Genomic DNA, 25,295 nt, shown 5'->3' with positions numbered 1-25,295 from the left:
ATTTGTTTAAAAATTTGAATGGTCAACTCACAAGAGATCTAGTGAAATGTACAGCAGCTTCAGTAAGAGTTCCCTCTTATTATTATTATGATTACTATTATTATTATAATCAGTATCTGTGTTGATTTGATGCTTATCATGTGGCTGTATTGTATGTGATTTTTTAAATGAATAAATGTATTGAGTTATGCACTTTTGCACACTTTATTATGTGGAAAAAGAAGAGATATATGTGTGTGGAGGGGGATGAGTTTACAGTTTAATTGAATTTTCCTTGTATTTTCATTTTTTTTTACAAAATGTTTTCAAAAGTAGCTTCACAAAATCTGAATCCAGTATGAATCTGCAGTGTGTGTAGTTTTACAGTCTGACGGTAATAATTGTGGAGTGATTTTAATCCATAATGAATCTCAAATGAACATAACATAACATAGCCTATGTGAAAACAAGATGTCAAAGAGTTCAGTGTGAGTTTAAGGCTTTGATTTTTTGTAGGTTTCAGTCATGAAGCCCAGTAGTGACCATGACAGATGTTGGAGAGGGACACGATGGTTGACTATTCATTAAAATCTCTGCTGTGTCCAGGTGAGGCTTTGCATCAAAGCACAGTTGAGTAGCACATGCAAATGCATCAAAGGTGGCCAAGCTTGTCCAGACAGCAGGAGAGACCTCTGTTGGGGGAGGTGTAGTTTCTAATGAGGGAGACAGGCCCCTGAACCCTCACCCACTTTCAGTGGTCCAGTTTACTCAAACTTTTAGAGGTAACTAGTTGTTTTAGTTCAATTTAGTGTTGAAAGTCAGTTTTCAAGTTGTTTGAAATTATACATGGAGTTGAAAACACTCAAACATTTAAGTCTAACAAATAAAATATACGTCTGCATAACAACAAAATATCGTTACAGAAACTTGAGCTTTGAGTTGAACTGCTACATCGTTTAATTTACTAATCTTCACATTATTGTTATTTTGTAATGATCACAAGCTGATATGTACAAAACACTTTCAAAAAGAGTTTTTAAAGCTACATACTTTACATACAACTTTGATAACACACTCATGGTTAGGATACTACAACATGTAAAGTGCATCCAAACCTATATATAATGTGAATGTGTTGTTTGAAAACAACATCTGAAGGAAAAATAAAAAGCTAATATACAGAAATCAGCTAACTTGCTTGGAACTCTGGGTGGCTCCACCTCTGTACTCTTTCATTAGTTGTCATTTTGAGTTTGTTCTTCTCACAAAAATAAGTACACTTGAGTTTTCAATCAGACAGTACAAACAACTCGCCTGAATTGAGTGATGACAACTAATTGCAAGTAATTACAGTGTGATTATTTGAGTACAAATAACATGAGGGCTTTCAGTGTACCTGCTTTAATTGCATTTTGCTTTGTCTTTTTGACTCTTGGCCCACCACAAACACTGGACAATGTTTGTCCATGACAAAACGGTTTATGCACCCCTGCTGTAGAGCGTTTAGCCTCATTCACAAACAGCAGAGCATTGTTATGTGTAGCTTCTCCACTGACCTCAGAGTTCTCATTGTAACAAGTGTAGGACATATTTCTGAGATCTCTGACTTCAGATCTGCCTTGAAAACAAAGTCAATGTCATAATAACAAGAAAGTGTTTGTAATAGTGATTTAATATCTCATAATTAGGACTTAATATCTCATCATTTTTACCAGTGTTTGCACTTTTTCTTCATGACTGTGCCGTCTCTGAGTGTATCAAACCAAACGAGTGCAAATGTTCCACTTCATTAGCATCTGAACATTTAAAAGAAAGTAAAACAGAGAAACAGACAGTCAGAACCCCCCACATTAGCCCACCCCATTTACATCTCCATTTCTCTGAGGATCTCTGTCTCTGAGTTTATCTAGTCTAGCCATTTGTTTCTGGTTAAAACAAAGAAGACTCCACAGGAGATCCTCCCCACCCAGCTTACCACCCACCCCCCTCCAATCCTGAGTAGTGTTTTCAGAGCTGAATCTGCTGAATAATATACTGAATGTACTGGATAATATACCAAATAAAGTGAGTGTACTGAGTAATATAGTGAATGTACTAAATATATTCAATAATATACTGAATGTACTGAATATACAAAGTTATATAGTGATTATATAGTCTTATGCAAACGTTTTGGAACAAGTTTGAACGCACTGCTGCACATTTTTATTTCTGTTTATTTGCTGAATTTTACATAATGGGGAATAAAAAAAACTTTATATTTCAAAAAATATATGTAAAGGATATTTTGAATATCCTAAATATACTGAATACTATACTAAATATGTTATATATATTAAATGTAAAGGGCAAGGACCATAAAGTTGAGAAAAAAATAGTTCAAAGCTTTTACTCTGATTGTATGTTTGTTTGTATGAGTTTGCTTAATACTTTTTTCTTTTCTTCTCTTTTTAATGTGATCTTTCTCTTCTCTTCTCTTCTCTTCTCTTCTTTTCTCTTATTTGTTCTTCTCTTTTCATTTGTTCTCTCCTTGTTTCTTCAATTTTATTCTCCTTTTGTCTCTTCTCCTCTTTTTTCTCCTTTTTTTCTCTTCTACTCTCTTGCTTCTCCTCCTTTTCTCTTTTTTCTCTTTTCTCGTTTTCTTTTTCTTCCTTTTATTCTCTATTTGTCACTTCCCTCATTTTCTCCTCTCTTCTCTTTTTTCTCTCCTTTTCTCTTTTCTTTTCTTCTCTTTTCTCTTCTCTTCAGATCTTCTCTATTCACATCCCTTCTCTGTTCTCATCAGAGCTTCTCTTCTTTTCTCCTCTTCTTCTCATAAGATCTTCTCTTCTCTCATTTGTTCTTCTGTTCAGGGCTTCTCTTCTATTCAAATCTTCTCTATTCTCATCTCTTTTCTCATCAGGCCTTCTCTTCTGTTCTGTTTTGTTCTCTTCTTTTCTTTCATGTGTTCTTCTCTACTCTTTTCATTTGTTGTTTTATCTTCTTTTTTATTCTCTTCTTGTCGCTTCTCTCATTTTCTCCTCTCTTCTCTTTTTTCTCTTTTTTTTCTTGTCTTCTTTTCTCTTCTGCTTTTTTATATTTTGTTCACTTCTCTTCCTTTCTTTTCTCTTCCTTTCCTTTCTTTTCTTTTCTCTCTTCTCTTCAAATCTTCTCTTCTCCTCTGCCCTTCTCTTTTCTCTTCTCTTTTCTTCTCTTCTCCTCTGCCCTTCTATTCTCTTCTCTTCTCTTCTCCTCTCTTCTCTTCTCTTCTCTTCTCCTCTGCCCTTCTCTTCTCTTCTCTTCTCTTCTTCTCTTCTCTTCTCTTCACTTCTCTTCTCTTCTCCTCTGCCCTTCTCTTCTCTTCTCTTCTCCTCTGCCCTTCTCTTCTCTTCTCCTTTCACACTGTCAGCTGAGAAGTCATTAACGGACCCATGCTGCTCTGATCTGAGTTATAAGGTTCTCTTTGTGCTGGTGTTATTATTTGTTCTCTCAGCAGAGCTGAATATAACCGTGACCGCCTTTGAATGGGACGCATTCAGCGCTTCAGCCAAGTGAGTGTAAAGTTCACAGCACAAACAGGCGCTTTATTATATTTCCCATTGTATCATCAGAATATAGAGAAACCTCGATTCCGCGTCTTTAAACTGAGCTACATGATCAAAGACGCGTATTTACGCCTTTCACCTTCAAACAAGCGTTCATGTAAAAAATGGGCGGGGTTGCCTGCTCCTCTGATAGGCCAGTGTACGCGGGGGGCGAGGCCTCAAGCACAAAGTGGCAAAAGTTTGCCAACAGCTGAGCAGCTGCACGCGCTTCGCCATGACAACGCCGAAGAAAGTCTGCATCGTCGGCTCCGGAAACTGGTAAAAAACTACCAAACACTTTTCTGAAGTAGCTCAGCGTTTGTGTCCTTTTCTTCAGTCCTCCTGCTTCTCTCTGTTTCCTGTCCTCGTTTTGGAAGCGACTTGTCGGATTCCACAGGTTGCTGTGGGGTCGACAGTGGTCAGAATCCCCTTGGCTGAACTCAGGCACTTGGACTTAAAGCGAACTATTTATATGTAGACGCTCAGGTTCAAAGCCAAGTGGCGTTTTATTGGACCTATTGTGAACTTATAGGGTTTAAAAGCACAGAAGGAACCACAAATAGGTCCTTATTGGACATTCAGGGCATTATTTGGGTGTAGAAGCCCAGACCGAATCCCAAGTGGCTATTTACTGGACATATAATGCACTTCTTGGGTGTAGAAGCGTAAACTGAGCCCAAAAACGTCTCTTGACTTTACATATAGTGAATTATTTGGGTGTAAAAGCTCAGCCTCAATTCCATATGGCTCTTTTTGGGAATAGAGTAAACGATTTGGGGGTAGAGGCTCAGGCTGAACCCCAAGCAAGTCCTTATTGTACATATACTGCACTATTTGGGTGCAGAAGTCAATACTGTATCCCAAATGCCTGTTTACTGCACATATATTGTCCTATTTGGATGCAGAATCCTAAACGGAACCCCAAAATGCCTCTTTACTCGCCATGTATTGCACTATTTGGTTGCAGAAACTCAGGTTCAATCTGGACATATAGTGCACTTTGGGTGTAGAAGCCTAGACTGAACCTTAAATGGCCGTTAACTGGAAATAGAGTGACTTATTATGGGTGTAAAAGCTCAGGTTGAACACAGTGCATTATTAGGGTCTAAAAGCTCAGGCTCAATTCTCACTGGCTGTTTCTTTGGGAATATAGTGCTCTATTTGTGTGTAGAAGCCCAGGCTGAACCTCAAATATGTCTTTATTGGATATATTGTGGGCAAATTGGGTATATATATGCCTATACTGAACCCCTAATGTCTATTTACTGGACATATGCTGTACTATTTGGGTGTAGAATTCTAAACGAAACCCCAAATGGCTCTTTACCAGACATATAGTAACTTATTACGAGTGTAAAGCTCAGGCTGAACCCCAAATGAATATTTACTGGAGATATAGTGCATTATTTGGGTGTAAAAGCTCAGGCTCAGTGCTAACTGGCTATTTCTTTGGGAATATAGTGCATTATTTTTGTGTGGAAGCCCAGGCTGAACCTAAATATCTCTTTATTGGACATACTGTGAACCATTTGAGTCGAGAAGCTATAATTTCATGACATATGTAGTGCACTATTTGGATATGGAAAACCAGACTGAACCCCAAATGTCTATTTACTGGACATATACTGTACTATTTGGGTGTAGAAGTCTAAACGAAACCCCAAATGGCTCTTTACCAGACATATAATAGCTTATTATGAGTATAAAGCTCAGGCTGAACCCCAAATGAATATTTACTGGAGATATAGTGCATTATTTGGGTGTAAAAGCTCAGGCTCAGTGCTAACTGGCTGTTTCTTTGGGAATATAGTGCATTATTTGTGTGTAGAAGCCCAGGCTGAACCTAAATATCTCTTTATTGGACATATTGTAAACTATTTGTGTGCAGAAGCTCATGCTGTATCCCAAATGCCTCCTTATTGGACATATGGTGGACCATTTGAGTGGAGAAGCTATAATTCCCTGACCTATAGAGCTCTATTTGAGATCCAGCCTATTCTCTTGTTCGCTGAACACCAAGCAAAGCTTCATGGCAGTCAATGATGCAGAAACAGGTCAGTGTGTCTAGCTTGGCTTAATAAAAACAGAGGCTCCGCTGGTTCAGTGCTTGGACGTTGTGTAATTGCGTGTCCCAGGGTACCCAGTGTGCCCAGCAGGTGAGTTTGTGTGCCATTTGTACTAACTGCATCCCAGCAATGTGCACAGATGTGCAAAACATGTGAAGCATATGGCCAAGTCAGTCAACACGTAACATGGGCAGCCAACCCAGTTTCTGCAGTGCACTCCCACGGTTAGGGTTCAGGAATGTGTGCCAAAGTCTTATGTCATATGATACAGACTACAGAGCACACATGACTGTGTTGCTGGTTATAGTGTTGCATGTTACTGCACTGAAAAAATCGTTCATGACTCAAATGTGTCGGTCGCACAGGATTAACATGCTACTTCAACACACTCGCTGTGTCCTAGGTTACTTACTTTTGGAAAGAATTGTGTTGAGGTAGCACATTTTATGCATGTGCAACCGTTTGACAACTATTTAGACATTATTGTGACTTGTGAGCTTCTTGGAAAGTCAGCCAAATAAATTAAGCCCCCAACAATCGGCTGTTTGTTAACGAATAATGTAAGAACTGGTTCTTCCACATCCAGCTGTGAAGGACATGTTTTAATCTCTAACAGTGGAACTACAGTAGAACATAATCAGTGTCAGAAATAGCCAGGGGCAAAGGGCAAAAATGCATACCAATTTAATATTTTTGCCCTTCAAAGCACAATTACAGGGTCAAAAAATGTTCCTAGAAAAAAATGCAATTTTTTAGTCATTCATTCTTCTTATGTTATAATATTATTGTGTGTATTTTGCAATGTACCTCCATTTTTATACGCTCTCAGAAATTAAGATATGAAACTGTCACTGGGGCAGCAGCCCTCTTGTGACTGGGGTGGTACCATCAAGGGTACATCTCAGTACCTTTAGTCAGGGAACATAACTGTACCATAATCCACTGAAATGATATGTTCTAAGTTGTACTGACTCCACACACCCCGTCTCGTCTCCAGGCTTTTATTTTATTGTTCTGTTTCAAAACATTCGGTTATGAAAAGGTACAAATACGAACTTTTCACCTGGAAAAACTCATTTAAGGTCCACAATTGAACCTTTAAACCACTGCTATACCTTTGAGGGAACATTTACATTGTTTGTACCTTGATGAACGAAAAATGTACCTGCACAGAACCTTTATTTCTAACAGTGTATAAAATGCACCGTATGTCAGTCCTAACAATATCCTTGCCTGCCCTGAACGTAACGTCCATGTCTCTCTCTCGCTCTTTCTATCAGGGGATCTGCCATTGCTAAGATAGTCGGGCTGAATGCAGGACGAAACCCAAAGTTTGACTCCACAGTGAACATGTGGGTCTTTGAGGAGGTGGTTAACGGACGTAAACTCACCGAAATCATTAACACGGAGCATGAGAACATCAAGTACCTGCCTGGACACAAACTACCCGAGAATGTGGTGAGAGACTGATCCCAATAATGCAACATCTGCAGCTGGGTTGTTTTAACTCTTACAGAGTTTAAATGAGTCTTGCAGTGTTGACTTTACTCACGCTGTTGAATTAGCTCTTATAGTGTTTATTTAAGTCTTACTCTGTTTAACTGGCCTTCCTGTTATGTTGCATGTCAGATTGACCCATTTCAAAGTTTAAAAATACAAGAACAAATATTTTTAACAATTTATGGAGCATGAAACCTTTAATGCTGGCCTTTTCGCTCATTTAGTGTGATTTAATTTGAAAGGGTCAGTTTGACCCAGAACAGAAGAGATGTTTTGTTTGTATTAATCAATACGCCCCAATCATAATATGTCAAAAAATGTTGAAAAGGTCCAAGAATAAATAAAACAAATCTGTTGAATGTCGAGTTTTTTCCCAATGTACAGAAAAGAACAGTTTGAAAATATTTTTTTAATGAAAAGCAAGTGAATTATTATAAGTGAACCGTAATCTGTAATAGGCAAAAAATGTGATTACACTAAATATTGATTAAATTGATATTAGTTGAGCTAAAGATAATGTTTATGGAGAAAACTACTTTCAGATGGTTAAACATGCCAATTTGACCTGGGAACATTATTGATGCCCTTTACAGTTGAACGTAACAGGAGGGTTAGCTCCTAGTGCTGCATTAACTCCTTCAGTGTTGTATCAACTCTTACAGTGTTGGATTCACTCTTAGACTCTGACTCATGTCTGTCTAGCTGGACTCATGTAGGTGTTAATGAATCCAGCACTGGGTTTGGCTGTGATCTGGTCACACTGACTTCATCCAGCGTAGAGTTGAAGGGACTATCTGTAAAGTTCTGAATATGTCTTCCCTTTGTCCTTCCTCCCTCCATTTCATCTCTCTGTCTCTTTTACTGCTCGAGCAATTGCCTTTTTCAGAGGTCTACAATCCAGTTATAGAGACAATAAAAATGATACTACGCATTTAAGATGATTAAAGCTGGGTGTAGATTACTGAGGGGGGTGGAGGACTTTAACACTCACACAGCTCACATAATGAAGGTAATGACAAACGATTGGAGAGGGGGTCTTAAAAATGACACATGCACATAGTAGCTAAGAGAAATAGTGAACACTAAAGTCTCTCTCTCTCTCTCTCCCTCTCTCCCTCTCTCTCTGTCTGTCTGTCTGTCTGTCTCTCCCTCTCTCTCTCTCTCTCTGTCTGTCTCTCTCTCTCTCTCTCTCTCTCTCTCTCTCTCTCTCTCTCTCTCTCTCTCTCTCTGTCTGTCTGTCTGTCTGTCTCTCTCTCTCTCTCTCTCTCTCTCTCTCTCTCTCTCTCTCTCTCTCTCTCTCTCTCTCTCTCAGGTGGCGGTGGCGGATCTTGTTGAGGCTATAAGCGGTGCTGATATTCTGCTCTTTGTGATCCCCCATCAGTTTATCAGCAGAGTGTGTGACACCATACAGGGAAAGATTAAAGGAGATGCTCTGGGAATGTCACTAATCAAGGTCTTGCGCGCACACACACACACACACACACAGTTCTTTATAATACACTATTGCTACTACACTCTTAAAGAAGATGGTTCTTCAAGTGTTCTTTAGTAAAGAAAATGGTTCTTTGTAGAACCATGAACACTCAGCGAATGAAAGAGTTCTTTGCATTATGAAAGAGTTCTTCAGAATGTGCTGTAGATGGTTCTGCATCACCCAAAAGTGTTCTTCTGTTGTTATTAACCATTGCTCCACCTGTTCTTCCCCGTTTTGTATTCTAATATTTTATTCTTATGCTGTTTGCTATGTGGTGTTGACCAGAGGAGGATGGGTTCCCCTTTTGAGTCTTGCTCTTAGGGGGTTTTTCCTTGCCACTGTTGCCATTGGCGACGCTCATGGGGACTCGAACCTGGATTTTTCTGTAAAGCTGCTTTGTGACAACGCCTGTTGTAAAAAGCGCTATATAAACAAACTTTGACTTGACTTGACTTGAATTACAGTGTCAAGTTTATAACAATAGAAGAACTCTTTTGGGTGCTATATAGAACCCTTTTCAAAAAGGTTCTATAAAGAACCATTTGCAGCACATTCTCTATCAATCTGTAGAACCCTTTCAAGATGCAAAGAACCCTTTAATCATGCAAAGGGTTCTTTGAGTGTTCATGGTTCTACATAGATCCATTTTCTTTACCAAAGATCCCTTGAAGAACCATCTTTTTTAAGAGTGTACTACTCTCTTAAAGAAGATGGTTCTTCAGAGGTTCTTTTAGTAAAGAGATGGAACCATGAGTTCTATATAGAACCATTTCATGGTTTTCATTTCTTTTAATGGTTCTTCAAATTGTTGTAGAATGTGTTGTTCATGGTTCTATATAGCACCAAAAAGGCTTCTGCTATTTTTACAACATTGACATTGTAACAATAGCAGAACCTTTTTTGGCACTGTATAGAACCATTTTCAAAAAAGGTCAATCTGAAGAACAATTTTACCACACAAAGAACCATTTAATCATGAAATGGTTCTATATGGAGCTCATGGCTCTAAATAGGACCATTGTCTTTACTAAAGCACCTCTGAAGAACCATCTTTTTAAATGTGTATTTAATATACTATGTAATGTCAACACGTGGGATCATCAAGCTCGACTTGGGGGGCATGCAAGAAGATTCGGATTGAAAAAGTACAAGAATGTTCTTCTATGGAAAATCCCCTTTCCATCCCCTCTAAGTTTATATCCTTATGCAATATCACTTGAGATGTCTACTGTTGTTTCATTCCATCAGTATTTAAGTTTTAACGTCAAGTTGTCTTGGTTGTACTGGTAGTTCCACATATCAAAACAACCATGCGCTATTGGCTCAAAGCAAGCCTGTATCTAAAAAGAGGTGGCCACGTAGAAATGCACTCTTTTAATAATGTTATGTTATGCAGTGGAGCATTTGGCACATCACCTGCACGCACTGTAGTTTCAGGAAAGCAAACGCAAAAAAGAAAAACAGCTGTGAAGGATATCTGGAGTTAATACAACAGCACATTTGAATATGCAGTTTTTGTGTATATAATTGCTCTGTGTGATATTAACTGAGCTATTATATTAGTAGGCTGGCTAGAAAGATAGCTTGCTAACACATGCATTAAATTAATAACAAATGATGTGATAAAGTAAAGAGGTGACTGGATTTTCAGTGTGATGCTGCTGTCAGTAATGTTGATAGCCAGCACTACAGTTACAGCCCCTTGAGTGAAAGTTTTTCTACAATTTGACCACTCGGGATCTTACACAATAGTGGCGATTCAGTGGGGAGGGTGGGCAAAACAGGGTGGGGAGCTCTAATGAGAAGTTAACTACTGCCAGAAATACTGTGCTACACTTTGCTATAGCATTTACCACTGATAACATTTGGAATATTTTTCTGACTGTAGCACCAGCTATCAACGTTGCTGACAGCAGAATCACACTGAAAATTCAGTCACCATTGTTTGGCGGAAGTTAAGTTCATAAGAGAGCTAACCCCCCACCCCCCGCTTTGTTGAGCCCCCCCATCCCCATTCAAATTTTTCTACAATTTGACCACTGGGAACCATATGCTATTGAAGAGGTTCAGTGGGGCCTACTATGCAGACAGACCTCAAGAGTATATTATTATTGTTTTCAGTGTAGCATAAAGCATTTTATGATTAATAAATGCCTTTTGAAAAAAAATTGGGCCATTTTCCATCTATTTGCTGTTTGAAGGGTGGGGCCACCACTCATTCTATCACTCTATGTGTGGAATCATGCAACACGTTTTCAAGCACCCATTAGACACACAGTCATATCCTGATAACGAGAAAACAGGCCACAGGCTAAACTGCACAGATGCAGATAGAAGGAGAGTTGTTTGTGGATGGACAGTGACAAAAGAAATGAAATCACATTTATTTTAAGAAGAGTCTGTGAACTCGCAGCGGAGTGAGAGAGCAGGTGCCCGGCAGGGTGAGTGGATCCAGATAAGTTGCCAGGCCAGCAAGGAGCAAGGGCAAGTTAGCACGCTAACTTTAGAGGTGGGGAAAAGTCATATGAGTGCAAATATGATTTTGCAATGTAATTGTCCACCCCTGATCATACATAATACACAGTGGTGCTTGAAATGTGCTTATATATATAATGTATGTGTGTGTGTGTGTGTGTGTGTGTGTGTGTGTGTGTATATATATATATATATATATATATATATACACACACAATGCTCTGTTCCTATGTGCCTAAATGTAACAATAACGTGTCTTACATGATTTATTTACATATGTCCAGTATGTGTTTATATGGGCCATTCTCCAAACACAGTGACATTTGGAATGAGAAAAAAATGAAATTCATACATTCTTAAAACTGAATAAGTTTTATGTTTTATAATTTATATTTTTTCAGCTTAATAAATATAATGTTTAGATATTTTATTAAAAAAAACGTCATTCCAGCATGTAAGTCACTGGTACTGAAAATTGTTATTTTTCCAAGAATTAAAATGTGTTATTGAAAATGTTCATACAATGAAATGATGAATAGCAATTAAATAATTTTCCTTTGTTTGATTTGAAAGCCTTGGAACTAAAATACAGCACTTAAGTGCTTTGATAGGACATCCTTGTGATCCTTGTGTCTCATTTGTGTATTAAAATGATGAAATCATTGTAGGGAGATTTGTAGTACAAAAACTGATTTGGAAAAGCTGTAAGACAGACCCAGGGACGGACTTTTTACTGTCAAACAGTAACTTTAACACCCACACAGTTACACCAGTGACAGTGTTACACTGGTGACAATGTGAGACACAATTGCTTTTTTTTCCAAACGCAAAACCTTTTAATCAAAATAAGAATACTATTAAATGATTAAGTACCCTTCAGAGACATGTCCACTGAACTGCAAAATGCAAAATTAATGAAGTTAACCCAACATGAACGTCTGTCCCTGTGTAACACCATCTCGGTAGTGAATGTGACACCACTGACCTTTTAATCAAAACGGAGGATTATCTTAAAGTGACCTTTATTTTTATGTTGAATAAATGTCACATGGTGGGGTTTTAGAAAGTGTAAGACCAAAGACAGGCAGATGGTACTGCAGTCTGAATGGCAAAATAACAGATACGTTTGTGAAAAATGGAGAGGATGTATTAACTTCCTGTTCAAAGCTTTGAAATGGCACTTCCTGAACTATAAATTGGGTAAATTGAAAATGAGCAAATACATCAAAGCATGTTAAAGTGTTCTGATAAAACTGGTGACAAAGTATTTTAATGCAAGTGCAGTTTTGTGGTTTTGACCCTAACAAAAACGCACTGGGCCTCATTCACCAACATCTTTGTATGTTTATTCTTAAAACTGTTCTTGAGAAAGGTTCTAAGAAAAAGTCTGGGTCAGATTCATGACGTGTTCTTAAACCACAGAACTGTTCACACCTTTGTGCTCTTCAGTGTGTGTAGATTCTGTTCTCATCTAGGCTCAAGTTTGGTTTTTTGCATACTCAAACTAGACATTAAATGGTAACTCTTTATTTGGAGTGGTCCTTTGTAGATGATTAATAAACTCTTAACAGATTATCAGTAACACATTAATAACATATCCGTGAAGTATCAGTAGTGAATCATCTGAATACACTGAAGTAAATATCTTGTAGATGTTCTGTTGATACATTATTTACATTAAGTAGATGTGTTGTTAATGTGTTACTTCCATTACGCAAAACCTAACCTCACCAACCTTACCTAAAACCTAACACTCACTCTGGCCCTAATCCTAATCTTAACCTTAACCTCAACCCAAAACCTAATCCTAACCCTCTCCCTAATCCTAACCTTAACCTCAACCCAAAACCTAATCCTAACCCTCCCCCCGTGGCCCTAATCCTAATTTAACCTCAACCCAAAACCTAATCCTAACCCTCACTCTGGCCCTAATCCTAGCCTTAACCTCAACCCAAAACCTAATCCTAACCCTCGCTCTAATCCTAAACTTAACCTCAACGCAAAACCTAATCCTAACCTTAACCTCAACCCAAAACCTAATCCTAACCCTCGCTCTAATCCTAAACTTAACCTCAACGCAAAACCTAATCCTAAACTTAACCTCAACCCAAAACCTAATCCTAACCCTCGCTCTAATCCTAAACTTAACCTCAACGCAAAACCTAATCCTAACCTTAACCTCAACCCAAAACCTAATCCTAACCCTCACCCTAATCCTAACCTTAACCTCAAGCCAAAACCTAATCCTAATCCTAACCCTGGCCCTAATCCTAACCTTAACCTCAAGCCAAAACCTAATCCTAACCCTCATATGTTCTTGACGTGTTTGTTTCTCTAAAAGGACCACTCGAAATAAAGTGTCGCCCATAAAATCACACAAATATTTAAAATAACTCATAATTCATGTGAGTGATGTAATTCATGCACTACTAAACATAATAAAATGAAAGGCAGTTTGTGTTGAAAGTCTTTTTTTCACCTCAGCAAAATCTGAGACACTCTACGCCCCTGTCCAGGGAATGACCGCGTTTCTGAAGCCTGTGCTTTGGTCACTGACTCTTCATGTCTGAGGACTGTTGTCACGTGTGTGTGGACGTGAGTGGTTGTTTCAGCAGGTTTACTTTCACACTCTCAGCAGTCTGAGTGTAGAAAAGAGAAATAAGGTCACATGACTGAGGATTCTGTGTTTCCACTCATGACATGCAGCACTGCAGAAAGATGACCGTGCTTCCTCTCTGTCTGTGTGTGTGTGTAGGGGGTGGACGAGGGTCCTGATGGTCTGAAGCTGATATCAGAGGTGATTCGGGAGAAGCTGGGCATTAGCATGAGTGTGCTAATGGGCGCTAACATTGCAAATGAGGTGGCAGCTGAAAAATTCTGCGAGACCACCATCGGTAAGATCAACAGCAGCATTCATTAGGGCACTGTGCAAAAGTCAGAGACCACCCTTCATTTATTTAGTTTCCAGCCATTAGGACAAGTTATTCATTTCCCAGGAGATGCTTCTGAGCAGATTAGATATAAGATAATCCACTTGCATAAGGAAGGAGAAAATTAGAGAAAAACAAGTAGACACCAAAACTGTCCCCATCAGATAAACAGCACTTAAAGCTTTCATCTCTGAGAGAGAGGAGAAAATCAAGCTGCTTCAGATCTGAAAACATCCACAGGTGTTTCTGTCCATCCTTCCACTGTGAGAAGACGACTCAGCGCTGTGGGTCTGAAAGGATGTGTAGCTGTGAAGAAGAACCTCACTGAGAAAAGGAGACGGACACATCAAACAAAGAAGCTGGACAATGGACTGACCACCCCAGAGTCCAGACCTCAACACCTCTGAATGTGTTTGATTACTTCAGAAAATGATCAACCAACTTCTAAGACTGAACTTTGGAGGTGTGTCTGCAGATTTCTTAGAGAAACTGAAAGTGAGTCTCCAGAAAAGAGTGGAGGCTGTAAAATTGGATAAATTATTTAGTGCAATTTTTGGTCTCACTTTATTTGGATAGTTCACTATAGTTCACTATAGATTGTCTACAGATGTTCAAATTGTTAACAAACTATCCGCTGAAAGGCTGATTCTAAACTGGTGGGGTTTGGGTTAGGATTTGGACCAGGATGAGGGTTGAGTCTAGGTTTTGGGTTGAGGTGAAGGTTAGGATTAGTGCAGGTTTAGAGTTGAAGAAAATGATGGTCAGTTTAGTAGATATTTAGTTGAATGTAACTTGAAAGTAAATTAAATATCTACGAAGCGTCTAAAGCGGCCTATCCAAATAAAGTGTTACCCGATTTTCTGTTAAACATGTTTTCTGCCTTTCCTGATCCTGAAAGAGAAACAATGGCTGAGAATAAATAAATGAAGGGTCTCAGACTTTTCCACAGTGCTGTAAGGCTGTTATGATTAACTGAATTTCACATTCTCGATTTGGTAATGATTAGTTGGTGTAAAGCATGTTTTAAATTCTTTTACAGTTCTTTCTTACAGTTAGCAACAGAGCTTAATGGATCCAGCCATTTATACACATTTTTGCCATATAATATTTTTATATAGGTCTATTCTTGTTTATCTTTTTCAAATATAGTTTTTCAGAAAGGCTCTGCATGGTTTGTTATTGTTCAGTTAACTTTTGTTTTATAGTTTGCCCCTTATCTTTTAAATGCTCTGGTCACTCAACTAATTGTCAAGATAATCAGTGCATTAATCAGTCACCAATATAATCAATAATGACTGCCCTTATTATCATCTCTTTCCTAAGGTCTGCACAAGTCATACTTTCTGTGTTGTGTATTTGTGTCAGGCTGTAAAGAAAAGGCACACGGAGCACTGCTTAAAGAGCTCATGCAGACGGATCACTTTCGGGTCACTGTGGTTGAGGAAGCAGATGTGGTGGAGATTTGTGGGGCCCTGAAGGTTAGTTGACCTTTCACCTCATTTCTGCCTCTTTCTGTTGTTTTCGCTTTGCTTTCTCTGTACAGTTAGCAGTAGATTAACTGTCTGTCCAAAAGTATTCAGACAGCTTGTATAATCTCCATAGAAAAGCACTGACCAATGAGCCTAGAGGTAGGGGAGTTTAAAGTCCTGTGGCTGTGGAGCAGTGGAACTGTGTTCTCTGGAGTGATGGAGCTCAATCCAGTACCTTTGGGATGAGTTTGTGATCCAGAACTGGTCATCCAACAGCAGTGCCTGACCTCACTAATGCTCAATCAAATCCTCACTGCAATGTTCCTATATCTAGTGTAAAGCCTTCCCAGAAGGGTAGAGGCTGTTACTGCAGCAAAATAGGACAAACTCACTATTAATACCCTTCATTTCAGAAGAAGGGAACGTGTCCACAAACTTTTGGACACTTAGTGAACCTGAATTGGAATATGAAGTGCTGTTGCTCTGTTCTGCAGTTGCACAGTGATTTCTGCACTGCTGCAGGCTGTCCAGCAGAGGGCACTGAATCTCTGTATTAAGCCTCCTGCTGGCGTGAAAACTCACAGTGAAAGTTGTGATTTTGGCATGTTAATAAAGTATGATAGGATGAAAATAAAGTTTAATAAAGTATGCAGTAGTTTGCTGGCCAAAATAAAATTCTTGCTCTATTTTCAACCATAAAGAATCATAGCAAACTAAACGTAATAATAATTATTATTTAAAAAAATAGATTTCCTCATGCATTGAATCAATTACTTGAGGTCCAAAATTTGCACCACTAGTTATTACTGATCTGTCTCCATACTCAGAGATTAGGGTTAGGCTGATAGACAATACTATCGTCTGTTGATGACAGACAGTGTGGTCAATAAACATTATTATAATAACAAAACATTTATAGTGTTTTTTTTGTGTCAGACTGCCTGTCTTGGTAAACAACCAGCGTAAACAATGACTCAAAAATGACAATTTTATCCATAATTGTGAAAAGGCTACTGACCTTGGCACTGCACCTGAATGTCACTTGGGGCATTTCTTTATGATACAATACTCTGCCCACTCTTTCTTAAATGCATGTCAGAATAAAAGTCCTTTGTCATCAGTTGTGCCTCATGGCATTTGAATTCCCAATTTTGCCACGTTATGATTTTGAAAGTTTCAAACTGAAAATGATGTGAAAACATTTTAAAATTTATGATTTTATATCACTGAATTACCATTTTTAATAGTTAATCTGCATATATGATTGCACAGTCTTACCACCTGACATTTTTAGACGGCATAAATGGCATAAATTCATTTTATTTGATGCACATAAAGGCGATATTGTAGAGTAATGTGACGTGTCTTGTATTTATAAACTTTTTTTATATGAAAATAATGTACAATGCATGTCATTTAATTGCACCTTAGACAAGTGCATCACTAGTAAAGGAGGTTGTATCTCATTTAAATATTTTATTCTAGCTCAGTCTGAACACTGCAGGGTATAAAACTCCAGGCTTTCACAGTGTGAGAGGTGGGCTGTATTAGTACAGTGGTATTTATCCTGGGTGTCTGTATGTGTCCCTGTAGAACATCGTGGCGGTGGGCGCGGGGTTCTGTGATGGTCTGGGTTTTGGTGACAACACAAAAGCGGCAGTGATCAGACTAGGCCTGATGGAGATGATTGCCTTTGCGCGCTTATTCTGTTCTGCTGGCCCCGTCTCCGCGGCAACCTTCCTGGAGAGCTGCGGCGTCGCTGACCTCATCACCACCTGCTACGGAGGACGCAACCGCCGCATAGCTGAGGCCTTCGCCAAGACGGGAAGGGTGAGCAAAAGCCGTCTGAGGGCCTTCACGAACAACTGACTCAGCCAAACTCTGCCCACACATGCATTCTTTTTCTTAGTTACTGTTGCTAGGTTGGACAAGCTTTACAGAAAACCCCATTCAACCTAATGAAACACTGTAGCACACAATTCAGCTCAAGTAGAGTTGCATTGTTAGAGTGTATTATTCATTTCAAACAGTGTTGTGTGCTTGCAGCAGGTCATTATGTTCTTATGGTGGAATCAAGAGTGGACAGAGTTATAGGGCAGTTTGGCTGATGTCATTATAAAAAATCGTGAAAAAGCAAGGAAAAAAATCAAGAATAGAAAGAAAGTTGGCTACAAGAAACGCTTGGAAGCAGCGATTTCAGTCAAAGAGGTCGTCACTAAGTACTGACTGAAAGGGTCCAGTCTTATGTTCCCAAACTCAATTTTATGTTTTATTTTTTTTCCAATATGTTAAATAATAATTGTGCATTAAAATGTGCAGAGTTGTCATACTTTGTCATAGTTTGTTCCATGCAGAGGTAGTGTTCACCTCTTTTACTTCGAAAAGCAACAAAATGTGTAACAAGGAGTGTCCAAACTTTTGCACACAACTGTATTTCTCAGTTTGTGGGGAGTTTCCCTTTGTTGTACAGAGCTGATGGAAAATTATTCACATCATTTACATCACTGAGAGTCTGTATGTTTGTATGTGTGTTAGTCATTGGAGGACCTGGAGACGGAGATGCTGAACGGTCAGAAGCTGCAGGGTCCAGCCACGGCCGCCGAGGTCCATGTTATCCTCAAAAACAAAAACCTGCAGGACAAGTAAGACCTCACCACAAGCTCACATGTCATTTTTCATCACTGACATAGCAAAAGTTATCTTTTTTCAGTTTCTATAACTATTTTAGACACCAACTGCTGTTTGCATTGACTGAACATTTCATGATGAGCGGATCAACAGAAATGGTTCAAAATGACTTGCAATAAAACCTTGTTACACAGGAGATTTTTTTTTTCCTTTTTTCCCCTTGCCAGTCAGTTTTTATATACACTGTGTTGCCAAAAGTATTCACTCACCCATCCAAATCATTGAATTCAGGTGTTCCAATCACTTCCATGGCCACAGGTGTATAAAGCCAAGCACCTAGGCCTGCAGACTGCTTCTACAGACATTAGTGAAAGAATGTGTCGCTCTCAGGAGCTCAGTGAATTCCAGCGTGGTACCGTGATAGGATGCCACCTGTGCAGCAAGTCCAGTCGTGAAATTTCCTCACTATTAAATATTCCACAGTCAACTGTCAGTGGTATTATAACAAAGTGGAAGTGTTTGGGAACGACAGCAACTCAGCCACGAAGTGGTTGGCCACGTAAAATGACAGAGTGGGGTCAGCAGATGCTGAGGCGCATAGCGCGCAGAGGTCGCCAACTTTCTGCAGAGTCAATTGCTACAGACCTCCAAACTTCATGTGGTCTTCAGATCAGCTCAAGAACAGCGTAGAGAGCTTCATGGAATGGGTTTCCATGGCCGAGCAGCTGCATCCAAGCCTTACATCACCAAGCGCAATGCAGAGCGTCAAATGCAGTGGTGTAAAGCGCTGCCACTGGAGTCTAGATCAGTGGAGACGTGTTCTCTGGAGTGACAAACCACGCTTCTCCGTCCAATGGACGAGTCTGGGCTTGGCGGTTGCCAGGAGAACGGTACTTGTCTAACTGCATTGTACCAAGTGTAAAGTTTGGTGGAGGGGGGATTCTGGTGTGGGGTTGTTTTTCAGGAGTTGGGCTCGGCCCCTTAGTTCCAGTGAAAGGAACTCTTAATGCTTCAGCAGACCAAGAGATTTTGGACAATTTCCTGCTCCCAACATTGTGGGAACAGTTTGGGGATGGCCTCTTCCTGTTCCTACATGACTGCGCACCAGTGCACAAAGCAAGGTCCATAAAGACATGGATGAGCTAGTTTGGTGTGGAAGAACTTCACTGGCCTGCACAGAGTCCTGACCTCAACCCAATAGAACACCTTTGGGATGAATTAGAGTGCAGACTGTGAGCCAGGCCTTCTCGTCCAACATCACTGTCTGACCTCACAAATGTGCTTCTGGAAGAAGGTCAAAAATTCCCATAAACACTCCTAACCCTTGTGGAAAGCCTTCCTAGAAGAGTTGAAGCTGTTATAACTGCAAAGGGTGGGCCGACATCATATTAAACCTTATGGATTAAGAATGGGATGTCACTCAAGTTCATATGCATGTGAAAGCAGACGAGCAAATACTTTTGGCAATATAGTGTATCTGAATTTATTGTTTTTATTAAAACATCCAACAAAATTTGTATCAGTGTAAAATTAAACTGCTCACAGCTGAGCTAATTTATCTTTTATTTTAGGACTCATCACACCATCAGAGAAACTTTACTGTTACATTCTTGAGTATTTTTTAAGTGTAGAGTACTGTGCAAAAGTTTTAGGCACCTAGAAAAATTAGTACTAAAAAGCCATTTATCTGTGAAAAACACCAATATTACGAAAAATACAAATAATATTAATTCAGTAAGTAGTGATTTTAGGCATGCCCAGTATTAATTGTGGTTATTGTCCAACACCTGGTTTGGCCAACCAGTATTTTATTGTTATATCAGGTGTGCTGAAGGTATTTAAAAACCCATATGAAGGCTGGAGATGTCCAGAGTAAATGTGGAACCAGACTTTGGGCTTCATTCACCAACTTTTCTTGAAAAACATTTCTCCTTAAAACCCACTTATGCAGTTTTTTATGAAGACTCTGACATTAACCAGTGTTTTCTTATTTGGGGTTTGTTCTTAGGTAAGAACAGAATCTACACACACTCAAGAGCACAAAGGTGTGAACAGTTCTGTGGTTTAAGAACACGTCATGAATCTGATATAGACTTTCGCTTAGAACCTTTCTCAAGGACAAATTAAAAAAAAAACTAGGAAAATATTGGTGAATGAGGCCCTTTGTTCTTTAAACTAGCTCAAAAGACATCAGCTACTTTACTGTATTAGTTTATTTGCATCCATTTTAATGATATGTATAGTTTGTACATGCAAAATTACACTCATTACCAAGATAAATGGTTTTAAACAATGTGCTACATCACTAAAGTATATTTCTATCTCCACTTTTAATTGAGATTTTGACAAAGTACTTCTTCCACCTCTGATTTTCTATATGATGTGCACACCACACTGAGCTGCAACAAGCTGTGTAAGTCTTGTTTTGTGACTCTGACTCTCTCTCTGTCCAGATTTCCTCTGTTTACTGCCGTGTATGAGATCTGCTTCGAGGGTCGTCCTGTCACAGACTTCATCAGCTTCTTACAGAATCATCCAGCACATCTGTGAGAGTAAAGGACTCAGTCTGTATGTGCATAGACGTGCTTGGCCGACGTGCTGTGCCTTCTGTAGTGGCAATATCTCTGTTTATGAGTGTATATGGTGAGGGTGTGTATCAGATGCCCTGCGTCTGCTGTAGCAGCAATCAGTCTTCTTTACAACTTACTGTGTGTGTCTTAAAACTGAGCCTTAAAGTAACAGGACAGTGGCCTGGCTCATACAGAAGTATTATGATTGTGTATTATCATATATGGACCATTCTATTGAATTAGTTCAAACTGCGCTCGCACAGTAAAAAAAAAAAGTCAAGCCAAAGTTAGTTTATATAGCGCTTTTTACAGCAGTCATTGTCACAAAGCAGCTTTACAGAAAAATCCAAGTCCCCCTGAGCAGGCTAATGGCAACAGAGCAAGAGGAAGAAACCTTAAGACTCAAAAGGGGAACTCATCCCAAACCCAAACCCCTAAACTTGTGAAAATACATTTTTTTGTTTTAAGATCTTTTTGATTTCTTTTAAAGGGAAATTGAAAGATTTAGATTTATCATGAGTTCAATGTTTAAATAAAAAAACCTTATTGAAAAAATGCTGTCCCATGTTTTCGTGTCATTACTGAAACACAAACACAGTTTTTGTGCATAGGTGGAGACTAATTTTAGCCACGCCCCTGCATTTTAGAGCAGGAAGTGAGACTGCATCCCTGTCTAGAAATCTGATTATGAAATCTGATAAAGAGGCTGGATTTTAGCTCAGTAATCAGATTTCTCAGTGCACGTGAACTCTTACTCTGATTTCTTTCGGATTTCTCAGTCTGTGCATGTGAGAAAACAGGCGGCGGTACTGGAAATAAGCAGCAGTGTTGTCGTGAGATGCAGCAAACACTTTTGGAGTGACGCTGAAATCGACTACATGCTTGACAAAATGAAGGATTCCAATATATTTTATCTTCTAGATGATGTATGTTCATATTTTCAGGTAATATGGCGCAATTTTTTTTTTTAATTGGCCACGGCATGAAGTTTGAGTTTTACATTACGTTTGTCACGTTTTCTTCTGTGAGTTTATTGGCTGGTTGCAAATCTGATTACTGTCTGACTCATGTAGACCCGGAGTTTCCCCATTATCTGATAATGCATTTATATGCACTTGAGTAGTTAGGATTACTTACAAAATCTGATTTTCTGCATTTACCGGATTATTAAGTGCATGTAAACACACTCAGTGGACCTCAGGAGGAAAAAATACATACATACATATACATACATCATCTAAACCGCTTATCCTTCTGGGTCGCGGTGGGGTGCTGGAGCCTATCCCAGCTATCATTGGGCAGAAGGCAGGAAACACGCTGGACAGGTCGCCAGTCCATCGCAGGGCAGACAGACAGCATTTCCAATTGTCCTGACTGCATGTTTTTGGACTGTGGGAGGAAACCCACGCAGACACGGGGAGAACAGGCAAACTCCACACAGAAAGCACCCCGGTCGCCCGGCCAGGAATCAAACCCAGGCCCTTCTTGCTGTGAGGCAATAGTGCTACCCACTGTGCCACCGTGCCGCCCGGAAAAAATACAGTAGATGAAAAATGTAGGATATGGGCCCTTTAAACCTTCTATTGGAGTAAGTCTGTAATATACATTTTATATACCTATGATAATATATACCTATATACCTTTTATATTTCTAACAGTTTCTCATTAATCAATTCAGATTAGTGCTTTGACTAAGCCAAGAACATTGACTTTCTTTCTGAAGCCACACCACGGCAGATTGTACTTTGTTCGGATCGCTGTCCTGCTGGAAAATTATTTTCCCGTTTTATAGTTTGCCAAACTGACGCAGGTCCAATCTTTGCCAGTATTTAGTTCTATTTATTGTTTATTCTTAACAAACTTTCCAGTCTCTGCTGCTGGGAAAGAACATAATAGCACACTGCTGCCCCCACTGAGCTTCATTGAGCGAATAGTGTTGACTAATAAATGTGAAATGTTGTATTTTGGGTCTGTGTCTAACAGAACTGAGCAGAACATTGTATAAAAGTAGTGATGAATACTAAATACTGTCCTAAATGTAGTAACATATTTTGTTATAACATATAACAAAGATACATATTTAGAATATATATTTAGAATAAAGCTCATGGGGAAAAACTCTGTTAATGTCATTTGTACTTAAAGGAAGAATTCCATCGATTTTTCTGAATTTCTGCATAACTCAGTTATTGTCATTGTAGAGAAACTTAACGACTCTCTTTTTTTACAGTGTTGGTGATAGAAACCAGGGGTCACAATGTCTACAACATAAATATAGCCATTTACTATCCAAAACCACCACTGAACCTACATGTGTTCTGAGTTTTTATATGGGACGTTGATGATGGTAAAATAGTGGAAAATCTGAGAAATTTTTTTTTTTTTTTTTGACTATTTTTCCTCACAACACGCTGCATGTACCCCTTCACCATGAATGCATTTAAAAAATGTTTTTTAACTCATAATCCTATCACAAAACTATCATAAAACAAGGCATTGGTCAGCATATTCATAACTTTTGCATGTAATAGTGTAAAACTGTGTGGTGCTTTTTAGAGCAGCGATCACCAAATTCCTCCTGGAGATCTACCATCCTGCAGGCTTCGCCACCAACCCAAATCTAACACAAGGACTTGTGAAGGCAGAAATTAGGTGGCTCAGATGGGATCGATTAGGGTTGGAGCTGAAGTCTGTAGGAAAGCAGATCTCCAATAGCAGGGTTGGTGACCACTGTTTTAGAGGCATTAAATTCTTCAGACAGCTGCTTCCTATCACCACCACTGTGAACAAGTCTGACTGTAAGTTTCTCTAGAACAGAGTGTTTCACATAAACCCACTTCGAATGACTTTGCTTTCATCTTAATCATGTAGTTATGCAGAATTTTGGAAATATCAGTGGAATTCCCCTTTAATTTCCCTGTTACTGTCTCCAAAATCACGAAAATGTACTTTGTCCAGGGGCCAAACTTTTCCATATGACTGTGTTTCAAAGACGTTGAGATAATGGAGTTTCCTCCAGTATTCAGACGCTGGTCAGGCTGTGTGATGCTCCGCTTCTTGTTTAGGTAATAGAAGATGAAGACAAGGATTTCCTGAGACTTCGACACCGTTTGCTCTCGTCTCCTGTTCTGTGTTTTAATCCACGTCTTGTTTTGAATGCTGCTTCATGATTGATTTTGACTGAAAAACCAAACAGCTGTTTAATTTAATTAAAACACTTAAACACTTACAGCAACAATGCACATGAACTATGCAGGGGCTTATTTATTATATCCTTATTCAGGATGGTCACAGCAGAGGGCGTCATTTTTTGTATCCACTCTTTCTGGCTTGTGGGACCTTAAACGATTAATGAAGGGGGTTTGTAGGGTCCTTGTAGACCTGGGTTGCCTTTTTGCTTATGAATCAGATGTATAAGCTTTGGAGTGACAGTTGTTTGTCTCCAATGATCCTACTGGCCTGGTTGACCACTTGGGCCAGCTTGTTTCTTTGCTTAACTGAGAGGTTCCCATACCAGGACACAATGTTGAAACTGAGAACACTCTCTATAAGTGACCTGCAGACCATGATCAGAGTATGTTTGCTGGTGTGAAAATTCCTCAGCTTCCTGAGAAGACAGAGCCTCTGCCTCGCCTTTTTGTAGACACAATCTACGCTGGTCTGAAAAGTGAGTCTACTGTCGATAATTGTTCCCAGATATTGAAAGTGAATGACTTGTGCAAAATGTCGTGTGCAAAAGTTTGGGCATGTTTTGTTGACATCCTCCCCAGAGAACAAACTTCTGCATGTTTTAATGCACAATTACTGTTTATTTGCTGAATTGAACATATTGGGAAAAATAATCTTAAAATGTGGCCTGTGCAACATTTTATGTTTAATTTTTCTATTTTTGCAACATGTTAAACTCAGCAAATAAACTGAAATTTTGCATTAAAATTTACAGAAACATGGCATATTTAAGTGTATTCCCTGCAGTGGATGTGTACTTATTTTCAGTTAGACATGTTTGACCAGGGGGTGTTAAAACACTGCCATACAGCTGTTTTTTATTATTTTATTCATTTCACATGTCTATTTCCATTGTTTAAGAATAAACACTGCAGTCACTCTATAAACACAGTTACAGCTTTAGAATACTGTGTACACCAAATACAATGCTAAAGTCCTGTGCTGTAGCACTAAACCAAGCCTGTGAGTGTGACTGTGTTCCGCCCAGAGATGCTGTCACTGGTAGGCCAGTCAAATAGGGGGAATTTTTTATCATGAAGAATTTTTCAAGACAACGAAATTTGACTTGTTTTCTGAGAGTGCCGTCACTGTATTATAGCCAATCAAATGATTATGCGCTCCGCCTTACTTTCCTCAACCTTCCAATCACTGCACAGCAACCGTTACAATCCGCCATCGTTCAAAGCTGTTTGATTGAGGCGCCAGTGTTTGAATTTGAAGCTCCAGCTGCAGTTAAAAGATGAAACTAGGGTTGTTTAAAAGTGAGATTCTGTTCCGTAGAGTAGGTCATTTTCTACCTATCCAAAACTGAAAAAAAATTCTTTTCAGTTTTAGTCCTGATGTCTGAAATCGAGTATTACCTCAATGAACTTTGGGTCCACCTGCTGTGGCAGTTCAGCCTTGGATGATTAA

The 25,295-nt window shown here is 39.1% G+C and overlaps 1 protein-coding gene across 1 annotated transcript; it reads left to right on the top strand.

Moving 5' to 3' along the window:
• Positions 1-3,731: 3,731 nt before the first annotated feature.
• On the top strand, positions 3,732-20,929 carry gpd1a (glycerol-3-phosphate dehydrogenase 1a). The gene is made up of 8 exons (XM_036578082.1): positions 3,732-3,821; positions 6,889-7,066; positions 8,421-8,561; positions 13,813-13,951; positions 15,353-15,465; positions 17,050-17,286; positions 17,992-18,098; positions 20,538-20,929. Exons 1-8 carry the CDS (start codon positions 3,778-3,780, stop codon positions 20,632-20,634), a joined length of 1,056 nt encoding a protein of 351 aa, XP_036433975.1. The 5' UTR covers positions 3,732-3,777; the 3' UTR covers positions 20,635-20,929.
• The last annotated feature ends 4,366 nt before the right edge of the window (positions 20,930-25,295 follow it).

The sequence above is a fragment of the Colossoma macropomum genome, unplaced genomic scaffold, assembly GCF_904425465.1.
Source record: "Colossoma macropomum unplaced genomic scaffold, Colossoma_macropomum, whole genome shotgun sequence".
Classification (NCBI taxonomy): domain Eukaryota; kingdom Metazoa; phylum Chordata; class Actinopteri; order Characiformes; family Serrasalmidae; genus Colossoma; species Colossoma macropomum.
Note: the sequence above shows the minus strand (reverse complement) of the source record. Positions and strands in the feature narration are given on the sequence as shown.

Coding starts and splice junctions, on each gene's coding strand:
- gpd1a (XM_036578082.1), top strand. CDS start 3,778: ATGACAACGCCGAAGAAAGTCTGCATCGTCGGCTCCGGAAACTG. Junction 8,562..13,812: donor TGGGAATGTCACTAATCAAG/GTCTTGCGCGCA, acceptor GTGTGTGTGTAG/GGGGTGGACGAGGGTCCTGA. Junction 13,952..15,352: donor ATTCTGCGAGACCACCATCG/GTAAGATCAACA, acceptor TATTTGTGTCAG/GCTGTAAAGAAAAGGCACAC.